A 21,686-nucleotide genomic window follows, 5' to 3' on the forward strand; every position below is an offset into this window, starting at 1 on the left:
AATTTCAACGGTAGTCAATGATTGATGTTGTGTTGATATTGTGTTGATACTGTGTTAACATTAAAATCTTGAAATTTTACACTGTGTTGATATTGTATTGATACTGTGTTGAAGCTGTGTTGAGAAGTTTTGATGCTAACGCATACAACTTGTGCATAATTTTATACAAGTTACTACCTCCGTCCCTGAAAATTTATCTCATTTTTCTATTTTTATCAGTCCTCCAAAATTTGTCTCATTTCACTTTTACCATTTTTGGTAGCGGACCCCATATTCCACTAACTCTTTCCTACTTACTCCCTCCGTCCCGGAGTATTAGACTCACTTCTTTTGGGCACATGATTTAAGGAATTGGTATTTAAATAGTTAAAGTGGAGAGAGTAAAGTATGAGAGAGGAAAAAGTAGGGGAGAGAAGAGAGAAAAAGTAGGTGGAGAATAAAATAAGATAGATGCTTTTTGCTAAAAAAGGAAATGAGTCTAATATGTTGGAACATCCCAAAAAGGAAAGTTGGTCTAATACCTTGGGACGGATGGAGTACATTTTATTATAAAACTAATACTCCCCCCGTCCCATTAAATATGCAACATTTAAAAATCGACATGAGTTTTTATATAGTATTGTTTTGTGAGTAAAATAAAAAAGATAAAAAAGTAGAGATAGAGATGTTTCTATTTTAGGAAACGTTTCATTTTTAATGAAACAACCCAAAAAGGAAAACGTTTCATTTTTAATGGACAGAGGGAGAGTATAAAAGTAGGACCCACAATCCACTAACTTTTTCAACTCATTTTCCATTACATTTCTTAAAGTCCGTACCAGATCAAAGTGGGACAAATTTTAGGTGACGGAGGAGGTAGTATAATTCACCATTATCTGACCGAATTTAGTGTAAGGTAAAAGTAGGGGTGTCGAAACGGGTACCCGCACCCGACTTGGTCGAAAACTTTGTCCCGATACCCGTCCTGCAGTGAGTCGGGTATTACCCGATACCCGAGTCGGGTATCCCGCACCCGACACCGCGGGTACCCGACCCGAAGCCAATTTTTTTTTTTTTCTAAATCTTCTTTTTTTTATTTATTTGTATAGTTTATAATATTTTACAAAATACTACTTGTTGAATGTAGTAGATTCTCACTTTAACCCTTTAACTTTATTAATTAATTTTGCTGAGAATTGTGATGAAGCATGTAATGTAATTGTACTATTTGATTCGCCTTCGTGTGTTTCCAAAATTTTAAGTTAAAATGCTTAATTTCTCCTTCTATATTGTTTACATACTGTAAATAAGGAATTAGAAACTTATATTTTTTTAAAAAAAATTGAAATATCTACTTCAAATTTTCATGTTACAAATTACCAACTGCAAATATGTAAATTCAAATTCAATTACAATGCCAAAAAATCCAAACTCCTAAATTCAAATCACCATTCAAACAACTAAATATGAAAAATTAACAAAGTAACCAACAATGTCTCACTTTCATCAAAAGTAGTAAATAATTATAACCAAAAGTCTACCAATTATTAAAATTAAAAATAAAAAATTATAAAATATTAATATACATATCGGGTATGTCGGGACTAACGGGTTACCCGAGCGGGTATCGGGTATACCCGATACCCGCAAAATCCAAAATAGTCATACCCGATCCCGCCCCGTTACCCGACTCCATCGGGTATCGGGTACCCGTTACCTGACGGGTATCGGGTCGGGTTCGGGAATACCCGTTACCCGCTACCCATTTCGACACCCCTAGGTAAAAGATTGGTTAACTGATATGCGGTGCCCACGTTTTTAATTTGTCAATAGTTGAATAAGACAAATTAGCAAACTATACTTTTGAAGAAATAGCAATTATACGTTATATTTGCGACTCATCAGACATTAATTACGCCATTAAATGATACATAATTAATTAAAACATTAGCCATAATCTATTACAAAAGCTCACAGCACCAAGATTTCACATTCATGTTCTCTTATTTTATTTCATCAATGCATATAAACTAGACATATGGAGTAGTACATAATAGGAGTAATGGAGATGTGGGCCCTAGACCCTAAAGCGGATGTGGGCCTATTTATAAGCATTAGACAAGGCCAATATAAGGCCTTGTGACGAAATAATGAGCCCAATTCTAATAATAACATGTCTGAATCATTGCACTTAACCTCATAGTTGCCTCATTCCTTCATAACTCGGCCAATTAAACGTTACAGATAATAAGTAGTGTTGTTCAGTTATGTTAAACTATCAAGTGTGCTATTATCTACAACGGTATAAGTCAAACAAGTTGTACAGACCACCCTTGAAAAATCGGGCCGGGGGCTTATACATGGATGGGTAGAGAAACGTGATATGTGATGGTTTACCTCATGGGTTAGTCGCAAAATGGTTGAATATGGTCTCGAGCGTGGATTGGCTGACGCTGTACTCGGATATGCCAAGCGCGTTTCTGCAGAAAGGGTGGTGCATATAAGTGACGAATAAGAAGAAACGGATGAGTAAACACAGCTGTAAATTTTCCTCTTCTAACCTGTTCCTTTCCATGTGTCCGAAAACATCAGCAAGTGAGAGATCTTCATAGTATGGCAGCTGAAATTGACAAAATCAAGTCCATATGAACTCAAAACCAGCTTCTATGAATCTTAGGTTACTAATTTCCGGAAATAGAAACGAGCATTTTCGGATGCTCCTGAAGTTTACCTGGTATTTAACACTCAACCCGTCACAGCTTTGGTATGTCGCGCCGGGAAAGGAGGATTGGACGAATGTATCAATTGCTGCAAATTTTTCTTTGGTCAACCACCACTCTGAAAATAGCGCAAGCTGGATCCCTCCTAGTAAGACAGACAAAGACAATGAGATACTGTGGGAAATGGTGGGCCGAATATGAATTTACATAAGCATCAGTATGAATATTGAGCACATATGGGAGTTTGGAGACAATTAATTCGACATGAGGGTCTCCATACCATCACGGAGCAACTGCTCTGACAACTGTTCCCCAAAAGCCCCACGAGAATCTCTATTTGCTGACACAAGTGTATGCACTCGTTCTTCATTGCCAAGCCACTGCGCAATTGCCACAATCATCTCATTCGATAAGCTGATTTCTGCCACTGTTTCAGCAGCAATGCTGTCTGCACGTCCTATGCAGCCTTCAAGGTCATTGAGTATGCTTCGTGGCGGAGAATTCATGTTAAAGAACTTTTCTTGAATTGTTTGGCACATCACATCTAATTCCAAAGAGCTTACTTCAGTAGGTTTAACCTGATGACGAGAGAGGTAGGATCAAATGATGAAAACACATTGATAGAATTAATGAACTGTAGGAAAAGCTACCTCTAGCTCGAGATGATTGCCAAATCTATTTTTTAAATGCTGTGGACTCCCAATACATCTGAGCTTGCCTCCAACCTAATATAAATGCAATTCAGGTGAATGAGAATTAATACATAAATATTTCACACGGAGCCAGTCACATTTTGGGTAGATCTCTAGAACTGTACCATTATCCCAATCCTGGTGCAGAGAGCTTGAGCTTCATTCATGCTGTGGGTAGTGAGCATAACAGCCGTCTTTCCTCTTCTGGTTGATAAACGCGATAGAACTTCCCACATGAATCTTTTGGCGATTGGATCCATTCCTTAAGTAAGATAACAACAATGATTATGGAGCATTCAACTCAAACACAATGTCTTTGAGAATAGAGAATTGACGGTTTAAAATAAAGTTTCTAGATACAAGGATCAAGTGATAGGAATGAAATGAAAGGTTCTTAATATTAGGGCCACTCTCTCGATTTCTCTCACACTGTCTCTCACACACACATACAGAAACTAAGACAAACTTGTTTTTGCATATGAACAACCATACTAGGAAAGGAGAATGAACAGATGTTAGTACCAGTAGATGGCTCATCAAGAATGACAATGGGAGGATTTCCAATCATTGCAATCGCAACTGATAACTTTCGTTTGTTCCCTCCACTTAATGCATATGATGGCTTATCGGCATGTTTCAACAAGTCAAATTCCACTAAATTTTCCATGACAACCTGTTTCCATTACAACCAGCAATCATCACATGATATTGCATCAATCACAAAGCAGTTGATGCAGATGCAGTTTTGCTTTGAAACAGAACACACTAAGAGGCTAGAAACCTTTGTATTCACAAGATCGAGAATGGAAATTAATTTTTCACTTAAGAAAAGTCGCATGAAATTGCCGAAGTGACTTGGTACAGTGCCTACTTGTGGACACTAAACAATTTAAGCACATGCTCACCAATAATACACCACAAATCAACATCCTGATTTCGACTACAAAGAATTCATAGATGTGAAATATGTTCAATGACCACTTACATTTTCAAGCTCATACTCTGGAACTCCTTTTATTCTAGCATAGAGTTCAAGGTGTTCCCGGGCAGTAACAAACTCAAGCAGAGCATCAAATTGAGGGCAATACCCAATCTGACAGGGGAAAGTAACAAGAAAGAATCAATCAGATCTCAACCCTTTTTAACACTAAATCTATTATCCAAGCTAAGTATTTTATACGAAATGATTCAGGAACACCATGACATACATGCTGACGAGCAGCCTTCGGGTTTGATCTTATATCTTTACCAAAAATATATGCAGTTCCATCACTGGGATATTCTTCACCTGACCACGACAATTTGAAAAACAAAATATTTCATTTTTGTCAGTTTTCATTATATGAAAGAAATTATATTTTATTGGCATGCCTCGTGTTTTGGCTTAGTCAATTTACATGTACTTCCCACGGAGGTGAGACATATAGGCAGGAAAGAACAAGAAAACAGTTTTACCAGACAGCATTGACAAAGTTGTAGTTTTTCCGGCTCCGTTAGTTCCTAGGAACCCAAAACACTCTCCCTCGTGTACTGAGAAAGTCAATGAGTGAACAGCAATTTTAGGACCAAGCTGCTTCTCTCCTGGATACACCTGAAACAAGGCGTGTACAACTTATTACGATTAAATGAAGTTCAACAAAATTGTTTATTGTTGTATGTGCTTAGGGTACCTTTCGAAGATTACGAAGGTAGATAACTGCACTATCAACTCCACTGGAGAGTACTCTGTCTCTTTCTGCACGTACATCAATGTCCTCCTCAAGACTGGAATTTTCTCCCATTGTTGATGTAAGAAGAGGTTCTAGGGATGAACTAGGAGGAGTAAGAGATCTTCTTATTCTCATCCACAAGTTGGAAGATGTTCCAAAATTTATCTTTAAAGGCAGCAGAACTTCGAGGCATAGTGTGATGACAAAGTAAATGATGCCCTACACCAGATAGAAAAGGAAATATAGTAACATATCACGACAGAAGAAGATAAAATGCAAGAGCGTGTTCTTGTGCAGAACATGTAGGAAAATCATAGAAGCAATTCAAAAGATCCGAGAATTAACAATAGAACAATCTTCAGAACACTAATGTGCTACATTGAAAGTCCAATTTTTTTTTTCATAACAATAAAGTAGAGATGCAGACAGAACTAAGGCCAAAGTCCAGCTGTTATATTGGAATATGATGTTTCAGTGTGACCCTATACAATAATAGCAGTGAACTGATTGGAGATAATGTGGCTTAAGTGGCACCTCAGCAGCCAAATAGCATATAGAGGCACCAGTGACATTCCAGTCAAAAACACTGTCGCCAGATCCCTCTTTCATCCCCTGTCGCATAAGAGCTAAAGACGCTAGCCCATCCGCAAAGCAGAACCCAGGAGACAATCTGAAGAAGTTCTGCAAAATCAAGATCCCTTTCTCAGATGGCATATTACTTTCCACCCAGCATGGTCTTACAAACATTTAAAAAGTGAAAATATCAAACACAACTCAGAGCAACAACCTTCTCGTTATGTTACCTCAATAAGACTAAAAGTTCTAGACCTACTAAAGGTATTATTTTTCAAGTCCAAGTGAAGGAGCAGGCAGATATCAAAAATTTGAGCTAGCATATCTATATAATGGGGTATGTTTCAAGGCTGATCATATGATGCAAAGTTCAAGGATGGGAAATGAATACAGTTTCAGTAATAAAAGGGAAATTAATAAATATCTTGTCCGACTAATTTTAGTCTGTAATGCTGTGCATTTATGAAAGGATAAACCTAATGTTCAGACTAAATATTCCAACCTTGAGAAGAGAATTGGCTTGTGCTGTTGATGCTATAAGCCCCATTATGAAAGATATAACCATGAGAATAAGGCCAGTGAAAAAATGCACCAAGAGGACAACATTCTGCAACATTCACAAATAGATTCAGCAACTGACTGGAATCCCAACTACGTAAAGCACAACTTCAGAATCAAGTACCTGTGCCATGCTATGCTCAGAAAAGAAAAAAGTGAGACAATAAGTAGATGATGCTATTGATAATCCATATCCCAAGAACATGAGGACAGTCGAGAAGAAAGATTCCCTCCCAATGAATTGCTCTAGACCTGCATTACGATGAACTCAAGAAAGTTATGGAACCATGAAAGGAATGCTGAGCTAAAAGTTTCTTAATTGAGAAAATGACAGTGACCGAGGAAAATTTAGTAGCAGATTTTATGACAGCTACAAGCATAATAAACTACTCCTTAGAGTTTGTCAAGCTTTTACTATCATGCGATGTAGTTTTTGCAAACACCTAGAATATCTTGAGCCAATAAAAGCTGATATTACTAGAAAATATACAGCGACAATAATGTAACTCAGAAAGCGATGGCATAAAGTTTAAAGCGTACCGAATATGTAGAAGAGGAGTATGGCAAAAGATGAAGGAAATAAGAAGCTGACAAAGTCCCAAAAGTATGTTGAAGCCCAATATGACAGTATAGATACCTGAAAATATCAAGCATGAAGAGTGCCAGCTCAGATAGCGTTGAAATAACTAAAGTTAAAACCTCAAAGGAAAATAGTAATACCCCACTGATAAGTTGTTGATGCTTAGCTTTTACTTCACGTTCCTGTATCAAGAAAATATACTGCTGAACAAACAGACCACCTTAAGAAATAACATAAACATATAGCTAGAACATGCTATTAGAGTGCTTGTGAGCTTGCCTATAGCTTCAAACATTGCAGACAAGATTTGTGATAATGTGTGCATCCTAGTGGTAGGGAATTGACTGAGCACACAATCTACATTAAGGAATTTTCACTGTCTAAAAAATATAACTAAAAAGTTTACCTTAACAATAGCCACAGCAAATGAAGCAGGAATGAAGGAGAAGGCCATAGTAACAACCACGGCAACTTCAAATGCATCCAGATCCTAGAATTTATTCATAAAAGTTAATAGATAAATTTAACTTGATCTCATCTCATCTTGCACATAGAAGCTCAAAAATACAATCAAAGGAATTGAGTGTACAGCCCATGTAGTTACAAGAATGAATTTTCTATGGTCTACAGATAATAAATTGGAGAACTAGACCACTTCACTATTTTAGAACATCAGAATGATTAATAAATCTTGCATATGTGGAAACCATTTATGTCTCCTGAATGCAGACACTTGTAAACAAGAAAATCAGATTCTTGTGAAGAAATAATAATGATATCCAAAGACCATATCTCTTCGAAGTCAATTAACTAAAAAAATCCTAAACATACATGGTGTTGCTGAAGCTGACTCTCTGTCATGGGCAATGGGTGATTACGTGTTTGAATTGTCATATTCTCATTAAGAGTAGCGAGCCTCAGTATTGCTGAATTTATCAAATTAATAAATGTCGGACCACCATGCTGACAAGTACTGTTGTGAAGAACAGTATATCCTAGACTCCCATCTCCACTCTGTTTATCCATCACAACTGCTCCATACCTGTGAGAAAACAAGTGTAAACACATCTAAGAGATAACAACCATTGAACTATTCATATGACCCAGAGAGAAATTTGACTTTTCAAGCAACTTGGTTAGACACTAAGCAGACGAGACATAACCATTTAAAATTGTCGCACATGATCGATGAGATTCAAAGGTCCTACTAGGCAATTTAATTTGCATTCATTTTCTTCAGAGGATCTGATTGGCCTGCATCGAAATCTAGATCAAACTTTACTAAGGATGTCTAGAATGCTATATAAAGATCCAGAACTTGTTCACAACGCCTACTACTTCTTGTGTATGGGATCTTGTATTAGTTTAGCAGCTGTCAAATCTATTAGTTCATAAATCTATTTGAAGATATAGAAAAGGTTTGAAACGAAAAAATTCAGAAGCACGGAATTTAAATTACCTTGACTCATAGGTTTCATTAAAGCTAGACATGAGATATTCGCTCATTGAAAGTAAAATGGGGCCTAGGGTTGCCCCTGCAGCTTCAATAGCATCAGACAATGCCTTCTCTGAATCAGGAAACCTATAAGTAGTTTCTTTAAATTTTTGGATCCAACCTCCATGTACATGCTCCGAAACCTATGCAGTGGATAAAATTTACATGTGGAATGGAAAACATATTTGACAAGTAACATCATTCTTTGTATTTGACAGAACAAACATAAACAGAAAATAGAAACCTCTTTTGAAATGTGCAAGGATAGATCAAAAGGGATAGGACCGCCTCCACCTCCGCCAGTTAGTAAAGGATTGAAGTATGAGGTTGTGAACGTTATTGATTGCTGGTCAGGATGAGGCTTAAGCTTTATCATAAGAATACCCAAAAGCAAGAAGATTGCAGGAATTATAAGCTGAAAAACAATTGTCTTTTGATCCCTCCGAGAAGAAACAGCTCTCTTTATCAATAATGCTTTTGAGTGCCTCCAGAAAGTAGACCTTGAAAGTACACCGAAGCAACAGCATTGCATAGTCAGGAACTTTATAACATTTAGAGTAGTTTCCAGAAAAAGAGTACAAGCTTTTCTCATTGCAGAGAACATGAAGCCAATAATATTGGCATAACTTTTAGAGACTTTGGTGTTAGACATCCTTTCTGAAGCATTATTTTCGGTAAGTTGTCCAACATGTTTGTCAGGTGTATCATGAGGATTCTCATTAACCGGGCACTCTGTTTCATCAAAATCACCTCCAGCAACTCTTAGAAACACTTCCTCTAGAGTTGTGATAGAGATACCGTAGCTCTCAATGCCAAGAAAATCACTCCTTCCATAGTTGGGATTCTCAAGGTTCGGGCTTGATCTCTGCATGCAACTTTCTATTTCACGGAACATGCTTTCAAAGGATGATGAGGATGCAAGAGGGAGTTTGAATGAGATCTCGTTACCAACCTGCAAAAGATAAGGCCAGTGTGTGTTTGGGAGAATAGCCACAACAACCTATTGTAGATAAATGCATTGTTCCCACAGTTGATTTTATCTTCAAAATGCATGTAATACAAATATTAAGAAAATGACAGAGAATTCAACTCTAGTTGAAAAGGTGCTCCAACAGAGACACCATATTTGAGCAGAAAAGGTCAGAGGATTACATCGCTCACACATGTTGCTGATGGAATGTGACTGTAAACAATATCAGCAGCTGCAGAGGCAGTTGGTGTAGTCTGGAGATATAAACATGTAGGAAATTATTGGAAGATATATGAACTCTAACAGCATAATTGGAGTGATTGCTCCATACCTTCACGAGGGTGAGAGTATAACCAACTCCATAGTGCTGCTTTAAGTAAAAGGAACTGTTGAAAGATGCATGAGATGTTATGCAGCCGTATAAGATATAAACATAACTGCAAGCTATTAATTCTGCTAGGAAATTATCATATTCTCCTAAAGTTCTGCTGGTTCTCACTTTTCTCAATTTAATTGTGAATGCTTTTTTTGGGTGTGTGCATATATGTGCTGTTGGGGGGTGGGGAGGGAGGGATCACATAATTAAGCAAAAACCTTCCGCAACATTTTAGAGAACCGTTAGCCATGATAGCTATCCGATCTCCTAGTGCATCGGCCTCATCCATGGAGTGAGTAGTTAGTAGTATTATTCTCCCCTTTTTTTTTCTTTTGATCATCTGCCATGTCAACCGCATTGAGTACGGATCCATTCCACTTGTAGGCTCATCAAGGATAATAACCTGTTTTACATGAGTAATTATTATAGTAGGAGTTATAGTCAGAATCAGAGGATATTCACAGAAGTTATTTGAACCTTGCTGTTTCCAATTAGTGCAATGCCCAGAGATAACTTCCTCCTCATGCCTCCAGAAAGAGCCCTTACATGAGTATTGATTTTGTCTGCCAAACCAACCTAATGAAAGATGATTGCACAAGCGTCTCCAGTCAGCGATAAGAAGACTCAGGTGCAGCAAAAATGTAGCTCTTCATTACAAACCTTATGCTATTAGAGCACCATGTGATGATATGTAAAGCAAACAATGGTAAAAAGTCACACTTCAATAGACACAACAATCATTCTTTTATACCCCTTGTGTTTTGTTGGAAATAGTCAACTTAAATCACATGGAAAAACACATGCAAAGTAACAATTACTCAATGATTTCACTACCGCTGTTGAAAACAAATTTGCATCAGAGGGTCAAGTTCTTAAAACTGTGAAAGAAACTTACTTCTTCAGCCATTTCAATTGCAACATTCTCCAGACAATCTTCATTAACTCCCTTGATATTAGCAAAAAATTCAAGGTGCTCCTTCACCTGCAGGAAGAAAATACAGGGAGAGCAGATATTGATTCAAAAATGGGAAGAAGAAACAGACATAATTAACTTCCACGATATAAACTCCGACATGTCAAGCAATAAAGCATAATAAAAATCACTAATACTAAACAGCTATACTAGTTTCATTTGTGTGAGATACAACTAAATATGATATAATTATGAACTTTTGGTTAGTTTAGAAAAAAGAGTGTTATATGATGGTCAATTAAGAATGGAGTTACATAAAAGAATGATAAAGACCTATGTGATATTATGAAAATAATAGAAATACAAGAAGTTGACAACAGGGAGATTAACAATAAGTTTTTGGGGATGAAAGTTAAAAACAAAATATGCAAGCTTGAGAGGGGGACTTCTTACCGTCAATTCTGGAAAAAGAATGTCATACTGAGGACATACACCCAAACTTTGCCGTATTTCATCCTGCAAAACCAACAGTGTAACTGCAGTTTAACCCCTCGAAGAATATATACCACAAAAAAAAAATGAAAGTTCACTGAACTGAATATACATACATAATAAATCAATAAGTTTACCATGTCAGTTAAGATGCTCTTTCCAAAAATTAATGCATCTCCAGAGGTAGGTTGGATAAGGCCTACAAGCATCGACATTGTTGTGCTTTTACCAGCTCCATTATGTCCTGCAGAACATCTAATTGAGCTCAATCACCGCAAACGATAACCATACAAAGGATTCATTGTAAAGAAGAAAATGCAATATCTATACATGAGCATCCCAATAGTAAGCGGGTGACTTCTTGAAAGCATATGGGTAATTATGGATGGATTAATTCACCTAAGGAGGATAAGTATTATTCTGCGAAAAATGCAAGGGTTGTAAAAGGGACTAGAATGTGTTCAGGACCAGAAACTTATTGTCAAAAAGTTAAGTTGTTTGCAAAGATAAAACCAATTTAATATATATTGTACCAGTAAAGCACAAGCAGTCCTACATGGCACTAACCGGACCATAGAAACTTCTAGCAAGGTAAAATATTTGATAAACTATCGAATATCTTAACCAAACTTGTATTAGTAAAAGAATGTCTAGTAGGTAATATGGTGCTGATTGGCAATGTATTAAGATTATGGATAGCGCAATTAGAGTCAATAAAGTGATTGAGAGATCACTTATGCTTAAAAATTGGTTTCCCATGATAAAATCAGAGTGGGATCCATGCCTAGATAATCCTTGATATAATTCATCAAGAAAGCATGATATAAATAAGCAACTCCAAACCTATAACTAAGCATGATATAAATAAGCAACTCCAAGAAAGAATTATATCCCCCATAATAGAAAATATATTGATAATAAGTTACCTAAAAGAGCTAGTATTTGATTTTCATATAGTGTCATCTGTAAAGAATTGACAGCACAGCAGCTTGCCTTCTTAGAAGTGTACACCTTGTGCAAATCCCTTATCTGAATACATCTGGAGAGATACATTATACAAAGTAACTGGGTATAAAAATACAATTTTGTTTATCGATTGGAACGCAAACTCAGGTATTGTTGCATTATATTTACCTCCCATCAAGTTCTTGCTGCTTCATTTCGAGACTTACTGCTTCGACGGCTGGTTTATATGAATCTTTTCCAGAAATACCAGCATCTTCAGTAGAGTTGCTATCAATTAATTTATCAAGTGAACTGGAAGAGAACTCTTCATTTGTATTCTTCTTCCTCGAAAAGTGCTTAAATAACATAGAACTCCAAGAACTGCGTGTTTTATATTCCTTATGGAGAACCTGATATCATACACACATATCAAGCTGTCATGAATTACAAAAACCGTACTATTACCAATTTACCATAGGTCAAAGAAGTGAAGAACATGGATTTTTTCCTTGGAATGTTAAAAAATAGCAGGGTGCAGTCAGATGACTACAAGTTTGTATAGCTTAGGGATAAAAGACCATAAAACATCGGCAAGGAAGTTTTACCTTGTCTAAATATAGACCAACCGCACAATATAAGAAAGTGTCGAACATCATCATCAGAAGACAGACCAAAAAACAAACCCCAGAAGAGCTCTGCAGTTATGTTGAACTTGTTAAAACTGAATATAGAAGACTAAACAAAATATATGAAGAACATACCCGCCAGATGTTATTCCAACGGAGTCCAACATGAGCACGTTCATAATCAGCAAAGTTAACTGAGCCCAAGGCAAATGCGGTGGGTGAAAGAAAAGATGCCAAGACCTTAAAGACCCTACAGCATACAGAAATAAAATTTGTACAGAACCATAAAAGTATATTTAGCTTTTCATATATAACTTGAACATGCATACTTACATAGAAACTGACTCGTCATCCACAGAATAATATGGAAAAAAAGCTGCAAGAAAAGCAAGTGTCCCAACAGCTATTGCAGTTTTTGCCCGTGTGAAGAATGTAGAGATTAGAAATGACAGTGTTATTGAGCTCAGTCCAAAACAGAAGAAGTATACAAACACCAGAGACTTGTCACTGTACTTGAAAAGTGTCCCCATCGTGCAAAGAGTGATGATTCCGGAAGAGATAGCAAACTACAAAAGGATAAATGAAACAACTATCTTGTAATTGTCTATGAAATATAAAAACAAAAGGCTCATTTGTAAAGAGAGCTAATAGAAACCAACCCTTGCAACCGAAACTACAATGGGGGTAACGGATCATGCAATAGCAGTACTTTAATTGATAATGAAATGCTAAAACTCAAACCTGCAGTGCATATGTAAGAAACCATGAGATATTAAACATATTTTCTCTGAGACCCATCATGTAGAGACCTTCCTTGATTTTCTGCTCCTGGTGTAAGAGTAATTAACAGTGTTTAGTGTTTAATATGTGAAGATTCCAGGAAACATGCTTCCACTCAGAACCAAAGTAGCTGATCGAGTACCTTCTCATAAACAGAATAACCAATCAGTCGGGATATTGGAAAGAGAAATCCCAATAGGTACCTGTTCAGGAATGCAGAGAAAAAGTTAGAGAGCACCAACCCATGGAAAGATGAACTACTTTCCAAATAGCAACGGATAACATAAAAAGCTGAAAGAGTGTGCCATGAAAAAAAAAGTGTCCACAAGGTACATACAGCACTCCCATAACCCTCTTGACAATGGACTGAAATTCATCATCTGTGTACTCAGGAGTTGGAAATGGGACAAGTCTTATATTTGAAGGGCTAAACTGTGTCCAGAAGGTGCTGATTCGTGTGTCCAATAAAGTTGAGTTCGGAGATGATGATGATGATAGCTCTTCAATTTCCGAGTTATCCATTTGTTGTTGTCCAGCAAATATTATAAATGAATCCATGACTTGTTGAAGCTTCAATATGAATGAAATATGAAGATAAGCAATTGAGATTGCACAACACAAGGAACAATGTACTGAGAGAATCACCGTAATGTGAACTGCCATTTGCCAAAAGTAAATGAAGGATTAAGAAACCATACAGTTAAAAATCCGCTGATGCTGTACTGCATTATAGGTATTGGATTCACCCCTAGTTCCAAGTCATTGAGATAAGGACCATTCACGTCCATAATGGATTTAACATCAGGAAATCCTGAAAAGGCCCATGTGTGGTTCAAGCGTATGCTATAGTCAAACACCTGAGGACCTTGAGCATGAAACACAACTGCTCCTCTGATTTTCGGATTTGTATAATTTCTACAAGAAACAACATTAATATAAGTTTCCTTCTTGCCATACTCCATGACTATTGATTAGAGAAAGGGTGACATGGACTATATTATAAGAGTTGACCATATGCAAAAAGATAGCCCTCAAGTATGATAAAACCAGATATCCACAAATACAGTGATGCAAAAGGAGTGAAAGAAATAAATTAATTTAATTAGTACTAGTACATAAGAACCAAAACACTGATGAATTCATCAGGCTCTAGTTCTAACAGAAAATTCCAGATGCCCATAAAAACAGTATCTTTAGAAAGAAAAACAATGATTCCTGTTTGTTTTGAAATCTGTCACATCACCAGGGTATACATTCCCCAATAACAACATATTTATAAAACTATCCAACCATTTTATAAGCTTAACACAGACAGTTCGATAGTAGCACTAGTTCCTGCGAAATAAAGCACTCTTTTGATTGTTTCCCTGTTTTGAGTGAGAGTAGCTTACAACCTATTCTATACTAGTGCCTAGTCAAAACCGGTTGCTCAACCATTGACCCATTGCCCAACTATCCACAAGTTAAAACAGGAGACGCACAACCTGCCCCTTCCCATCTATCATGTGGCATTGCGAAGTTACTTATATAACATACTTCAGCTTCTCTGCCCTGAGCAACATCTCAGAACCTTCATTGTGCAGCCTTGTGCATATAGTCACTTTACGAACCAAAAACAGGGTTAGACTTTTGTTACAGGTAAACCACCTCTAAGCAACTATCTAAGACCAGCAGGGTGGTTATCAGAATGATGACTATAGATACTAGTAGCATTACAAACATAATCTCTGCATATTGTTCCTCCCCGCTCAAAAAAATATACTGTGCAAAGAATAAGAGAAACCATGACTGACCTCACTTTGTCAAAAACACCATACAAATCTGAACGTATATATGTCTCAAGATCTTCTTCATCTATATAAACTTTGCTTGCCACCTACAACAAAGTAACATTGCCAACACTGAAATAAATGATACCATAAAATTTAATGGCACAGGGAATATGAGACAAGCAATATGCAGTATTACCATTGGATTGCTAATACAGAAATAAATAAAACCAGAAATTTAATGTAATGAATGCATGCCAAGCATAGAGAAGCCCAAAATACAGTAAACCATTTTGAGCACATAAAGGAACACGAAAGGCAAAAGGTATCATCACACAGGAGTGCTGGAAGCCTGGAACAGAAAGGGATATTCAAAACAAAACGAAACTGTGTGTACCCTCAGCAAAGGAAATTTTATTGACAGCAGATTAATCATCATCCTTGTCTCCTTTGTGTCTGGTGCAAATGCCAAATACTCATCATTGGCACATAATAATTCTAAAACTTGGGTAAAAGGTGCAGACATGTCACTCTTTCCCACTTCCACAAGCATGTCCTTACTAATATACCTGCACCGGACATCAATCAAAGTAAAATATGTATGTCGAAATTACAGCAGTATTGAAAGTGCCAAAGACTGGAACATGTTCACTTAATAACATCTATAATCCAACTCCAAATATGGGTTAATAAAGTTAGTCACATAGATTGTAACAAGAAGCCAAAGATTCCATGATACATCTACCTGCTTGATGATTCAATTTATTCTCTCCACACAAGGCAGAAAAATATCAACTTGAATAAAATAGAGAAAATTATCACATAAACCCGAAGCAGATAGAGAACAAGATCACAACAGTGTACAAGATACTTACGCCTGCGGAGGATGTAGTGTTGTATCAACTTTTGATCTTATGGCTACTAGCAACAACAACACAATTGTGGGAAGCAAAATCTGTCAATTCAAATAGAACAACATGAATTAACATCCACTCTGCACCTATCTATAGTACAAAAATCATGAAATTGTAAAATTTGACTCTAAAAACACAATAATTCTTGATTAAGAGTTGTTCCCTCACTTCAGATTGACGCTCACAACACCGCAATCCACGAAATCAGAGAATAGGATACTTTGAAAAAACTCATAGTAAAATAAAACCCAAATTCGCAAAATACGATTAATGAAGTATGCAAGAGCTCCATCGCCTACTTCAGTTCAGGAAATATATGTATAGACCTGATCACAAAGACTGCAATTCTAGTACTACTATGTGTCTGTGTGAAAGAAAGAAAGAAAGAAAGAAAGAAAGAAGAAAAAGAAGTGAAGACCTCTGCACAGGTGACAAAAGGGTTGCGAATTTTGAGGAGCCAGTTCTTGCGCAACATGGCCTTCAATTGTCTCCTCCAACACCTCATATTCTCTTTCTCTTCTCCCATGGCGGAAATTCAGCTCGGAATTTATGTAGCCTCGCACTCACACAAGACACCAGTCAATGGGGAAAGCAAACATTTTATTCAACATATGATCAGATATAAAGAGAGAGAGAGAGAATGAAATTTGGTTTGAACGAAGACATTTGGAAAGATGCAAAGTATGTGTCAACTGATATTTATCGGAGGGGTATCTATTTTTTTTAACCATAATGGCTTTATATAGTATTTTTTTACAATCATATTCTTATATGAGCAAAACTAAAAGTAAAAGTAAAAGTAAAAATAAAAGAGAGGAGAAAAAGTAAGAAAGAGAAGAAAAATGAATAAAATATAAAAGAAAATTTTTATTTTTTAAAGATTAAAGTCAAAAATTAGTTTGCCCTAAAAAACTTTTTAGGCCTATACGTTAAGTTTTTCATTGGTACGAACAAATATACTTTGGTTCAATGTTAAAAATTCCGTTAAAAACTTAACGATCAATTATATTTCGACCAAACTCTATGACTTAATTTTGAATCTAAGTAGCCAAATTAATTCAATTAACTTGGATAATTAATAAAGTTAATCAGATTAATTAGATTTCAAAATCAAGCCATTAGTTTGATTAAATCATGTGAATTGCATGTGGATTTGCTTATTTTTAAGTTATCCTTACAAAACAAGCCGTCCTTAATAAATTAAAACCTTACAAATATTATTACAAGCATGTGAAATTTTGCATACCATATTTAATACAAATCTTAGTTCTAGTTATATTTAATTTTAGTTGTGCTTTCTATCAAACAATAAATTACTGTACTAAATAATTACACTCCGATATTACAGCTTACACTATATTGAACTCATATATTAATTTTGCCTGACTGAAAAGAATAATTCATTTATATCTTATATGTTACGATAAAGTGGGAGGCCATAGCTTAAGTGTTACGATCACTACTCTCAAAAATTGACAGCCTTTTAATGTGCTCCAATCAATTAAATACTAGTATAATACAATAGTATACTGGTAATATTAGTTTATTAGCACCCCACTATTGGTTTTCTATGCCAACCTCGTATCAAATTTCCAACTTGATTGTTAGTCAAATTCTGGATAATGACACAAAACAAGTGGCTTATGCTTTGCGTGCTGTTAGAAAATTCAATGACAAATATAATTTCTACTAGTAGATGTTATTGTCATAAATACTATCATATTTTTTAGAATCTTTTTATTATATTAATATATAAAAATACATTTTTTCTATTTATTTAACATACCAAACAACATATCTTAAAACCTCGTATCATCCCCCAAAAGTGTTTTTTATTATAAGACAGCAGTAGTACTCTATTTTCCAAATCAAAAGTCTGAAATTCCACCGAATATTGATTCTTCCATCCATCAGAATGAAGTGATATTTTTAATATACACGTAAATTTATAAAGTGTCCAACAAATTCACCAACCTTTGAGATATTAAATATTTCTATTGCAAACAATTAATTTCTCATATACTAACTTACTGTGTAAAATTTAAATGGTCATACAGCAAAAAAGCAAAAACAAGAAATTGGATGGATATTATAATGGAACCATGACTTTTATGTTAGTGGAGTAGTTTATTTTATTGGTACTTTTCTAGTGGGCTGTTCATCTTTTGGGCCTGCTACTGGCCCTCCTACTAAACCCAAATTTCAAGAACATTGCTACTACTACAGAAAAATAGAAAATTGTGGGGAAAAACTCTCTATCTCTGTCTCTGCGGCACGAGTTGTATAGACAATTGGAGTTGAGCTAATAGCTAATAGCTTGATCAAGATCAACAAATGACAAATAAGTACTAGTATACTGATAGAGCTAGGGGGTTGTAATATGTATGTTATAGTTTTACATTCCATCTGTTCGTTAAAATGCCTAGATGATTGTATGTGTTAAACAACGTGATTATTTGGCCAGACACTTCCTACCGGTGGTAAATTTATCGACTTTTTACCTAATCGGGCATCATGATCATGAGATATCGCTGCTACAATAGGCCATTTTCAGGTTTGTGTTGTATGACAGGCTGCATAGTTCTGGCGAATGTGCAAGATCATGATGTCCTGCCCCAGGCTAGGACTCGGGCACAGTTCTTGATCAAAGCGGCGTTCGTGTTTCCGAAGACGTAGTTCGAGAAGGTTCTTGAGCGGTTCGAGAATGCTGGGATGCTTGCTCACAGGTTCTTCAAGTGGGCCAGGAAGCAGAGAAACTACGAGCATGTGTCCATGCCTACCACACTATGATTGAGTCAATAGCCAAGATAAGGTAGTACGAGATCATGTAGGATCTCGTGAACGCCATGAGAGGCAAAGGGATGCTGAACATCGAGACGTTCTGCATCATCATGAGGAAGTACGTGCGGGCACAGAAGGTGGATGAGGCTGTCTACACGTTCAACATCACGAAGAAGTACTATTTGCCTCCTAATCTGGCCGCATTCAATGGCTTGCTTAGTGCCTTGTGCAAGTCTAAGAATGTGAGGAAGGCTCCGGAGATTTTTGATACGATGAAGAATGATCAGTTCCTTCCTGATTCAAAGAGTTATAGCATTTTGATTGAAGGATGTGAGAGAATTCCCAATTTTCCTAAGGCCAGAGAGATCTTCAATGAGATTTTTGATTCAGGTTGCAAACCAGATATTGTCACGTGTGGGATCATGGTCGACATCCTCTGCAAGGCGCGGCGCACAGACGAAGCAGTTAGAGTTGTGAATGAATGATGCAAATGCAGTGAAGAATGCATAAAATGAGCTAATGGATTTTTGATTCAGGTTGCAAACCAGATATTGTTACGTATGGGATCATGGTCGACATCCTCTGCAAGGCGCAGCGCACAGACGGAGCAGTTAGAGTTGTGAATGAATGATGCAAATGCAGTGAAGAATGCATAAAATGAGCTAATGGATTTAGGTGTGGATATGTGGAAAACCATTGCACGGTTTGTTGAGAAACCAAATGCATCTCCAAGTTGCATTCGTAATTTGGAGTGCTTCAAGTTAGCTTGTTCTACTGGGCTTGCTTCGGTAGGCCTTACCCAGCAAGGTATATTGGATAAGGCTGAGATTGTCGCAACAATGACTCAGGCTGCCAAAGATGAAGAGATCGACAACCCAGAATGGATAGAGGCAGTTGAGAAGATGATGATCGCTTATGAAAATAAAGTTGTTCTAGACAACTGTATGCCAAACTTTGATCTGTTTGGTGATGCCAATAACACGCAGGTATGTGATTTTAAGACTATTGTGTTAAAAGCTGAAATTGGGAATGTTGCTTAGCAATTAAGCAGTGTTTTTTTTTGGAAAATGTTGAGTGATGATAAGCAACCAGGAAATCACTCTGGTGTTGAAAATGTAAATGTGACGGGCGCTACTGGTGACCATGCTGCAGACGTATGAAGTATAAAAGATGGTTTATATTGGTGTGAAGGATTAAGAGATCTCAAATTGCTTGTCAAGCAATTTGAATAGGATTTGTCAAGCAATTTAAGATCTCTTAATCCTTCACACCAATATAAACCATCTTTAATACTTCATACGTCTGCAGCATGGTTGATGTTCTACTTCTTCATTTTCTATACGCTCTTAGTAGAAACCCAGTCCAAACTCATCGACATTTTCTTCTATTTGTTGTCTATCTTTCAATAACTATCCCAATTCATGATGGTTGGGAAGCAACGCTCAACCATATGAGTTCCAATTACCATTCTATCCACATAGCACCCCTGGCGACAAATATAAATTTACTTATTAGTTATTGAATTACAATATTATAGATTGCTAAAATCTAAAATAAGCAAACTTACAACGAGGAAAACTGTTGGCCCAGTATAGTATCGAATACGAGATTCATTCCATGTCTCGTAGACGTCGAGAAATAAGCTTAGAACATATTTGCACCAACTGTAGTTGTGCACATTTGAGACATCATCGATTAAGTGCAGTATTTTAGGCCTAAGGAAACCATCAGATGGTGCCTTGATGAGATAGTACTCCAATAAAACCAAGAACAACTTTTTGAACAGGTCACCACCATTTTCCTCCTTCAACATATGTTTCTCAATATTATCCGGACTCAAAAGTCTACGTGGCTTGCCCTCCTTATTAGCAATATCATCCATCAATGCAAAATTTGATCCTTTTTTTTTACTTTGAAGTAGTACCTTTCCTTTTGGAAACCCTAGTGTGAGGTGAACATCCACCTCATCAATGTGGTTGCCATCAGCATGCTTGACACCCACCACTTTTCCTATTGGTAGATTACATGTTAGTGGGTTGAAGTGTGTTGCCACCCAATAAGCTAGTTTCGGTGGCAGGTACTGTAGACTGAAATTCAGGATTGCTCTAAATTCCTTTTCAACCACTGCTTTCCTCTGATTCACGTTCAAAGCTGCTAACATATTGCTGAAATATTTTGGCAAATTTCTGAAAAGCATTCCCTCCGTGACTTATTGAAAAAAAATATTATAACAGTTAGTATTGAATGAAATGAACAGGATTTAACACGTAAAAAAACAACAATTCATAAATAAACAAACAAACTCTAACCATTGTCTCTGGTATCCCTCTTCGATTGCCTTCGTCTTTCTAACCATAGTATAATTTGACTCCTCTGTTGCACGACCAAAATAAATAAAAAAACAAACAAAGGTTTTATTTAAGAACAAGCATATGATAACTTTTTAACAAGTAAATAGTCAGCCACATATAAGCAAACATATAAAATTAAATGACCCAAGCAAACAACAAAATAGAACTAAGCACATCTAACCACAATTACACAATGTCCTGAATCTTTAGCAGAACAAGCAACCATTACAGTAAAACAAAGCACTTACAAAGGCTTAATCATGCTCATTAATACGTATGATTCTCAACGGCATCCCTTAAATCAAAGGTGTACTGAATTTTTTCCCAACAAAAGCAACTAACTCAACAAAACGTAAGCAAATAGTACGAAACAGAGTCTAGCATGAGAACAACCATATACTAACTTTAGAACAAGCAAATAGTCAGTCATTAATAAACAAACATATAACAACATATGCCAACC

At 36.4% G+C, this 21,686-nt stretch overlaps 1 protein-coding gene and 1 pseudogene across 1 annotated transcript; one reads left to right on the forward strand and one right to left on the reverse strand.

Moving 5' to 3' along the window:
• Positions 1-2,142: 2,142 nt before the first annotated feature.
• On the reverse strand, positions 2,143-16,759 carry LOC125204616 (ABC transporter A family member 1). The gene is made up of 40 exons (XM_048103323.1): positions 16,510-16,759; positions 16,053-16,132; positions 15,575-15,746; positions 15,202-15,284; positions 14,107-14,323; positions 13,746-13,978; positions 13,551-13,611; positions 13,370-13,456; positions 12,962-13,194; positions 12,764-12,878; positions 12,608-12,697; positions 12,192-12,412; positions 11,984-12,096; positions 11,195-11,301; positions 11,019-11,081; positions 10,548-10,634; positions 10,130-10,228; positions 9,871-10,055; positions 9,608-9,662; positions 9,459-9,530; positions 8,551-9,258; positions 8,271-8,449; positions 7,643-7,853; positions 7,218-7,301; positions 6,952-6,993; positions 6,772-6,868; positions 6,356-6,483; positions 6,176-6,280; positions 5,635-5,781; positions 5,062-5,319; positions 4,847-4,982; positions 4,600-4,679; positions 4,377-4,484; positions 3,914-4,064; positions 3,517-3,653; positions 3,350-3,424; positions 2,980-3,277; positions 2,711-2,844; positions 2,541-2,599; positions 2,143-2,459 (listed from the first exon to the last, which is right to left on the reverse strand). Exons 1-40 carry the CDS (start codon positions 16,615-16,617, stop codon positions 2,378-2,380), a joined length of 5,700 nt encoding a protein of 1,899 aa, XP_047959280.1. The 5' UTR covers positions 16,618-16,759; the 3' UTR covers positions 2,143-2,377.
• A 1,922-nt stretch (positions 16,760-18,681) lies between these two features.
• On the forward strand, positions 18,682-19,357 carry LOC125203461 (annotated as a pseudogene).
• The last annotated feature ends 2,329 nt before the right edge of the window (positions 19,358-21,686 follow it).

The sequence above is a fragment of the Salvia hispanica genome, chromosome 2 (assembly GCF_023119035.1).
Source record: "Salvia hispanica cultivar TCC Black 2014 chromosome 2, UniMelb_Shisp_WGS_1.0, whole genome shotgun sequence".
In the NCBI taxonomy this organism is placed as follows: Eukaryota; Viridiplantae; Streptophyta; class Magnoliopsida; order Lamiales; family Lamiaceae; genus Salvia; species Salvia hispanica.

What these genes read in the sequence shown, in the direction of transcription:
- LOC125204616 (XM_048103323.1), bottom strand. Translation starts at nt 16,617, where the DNA reads ATGGGAGAAGAGAAAGAGAATATGAGGTGTTGGAGGAGACAATTGAAG. An exon ending in TATGCTATTTGGCTGCTGAG is followed by an intron (nt 5,320 to 5,634) that starts GTGCCACTTAAG and finishes TATCTGGTGTAG; the next exon opens with GGCATCATTTACTTTGTCAT. An exon ending in CGAAGGCTGCTCGTCAGCAT is followed by an intron (nt 4,485 to 4,599) that starts GTATGTCATGGT and finishes TTCCCCTGTCAG; the next exon opens with ATTGGGTATTGCCCTCAATT.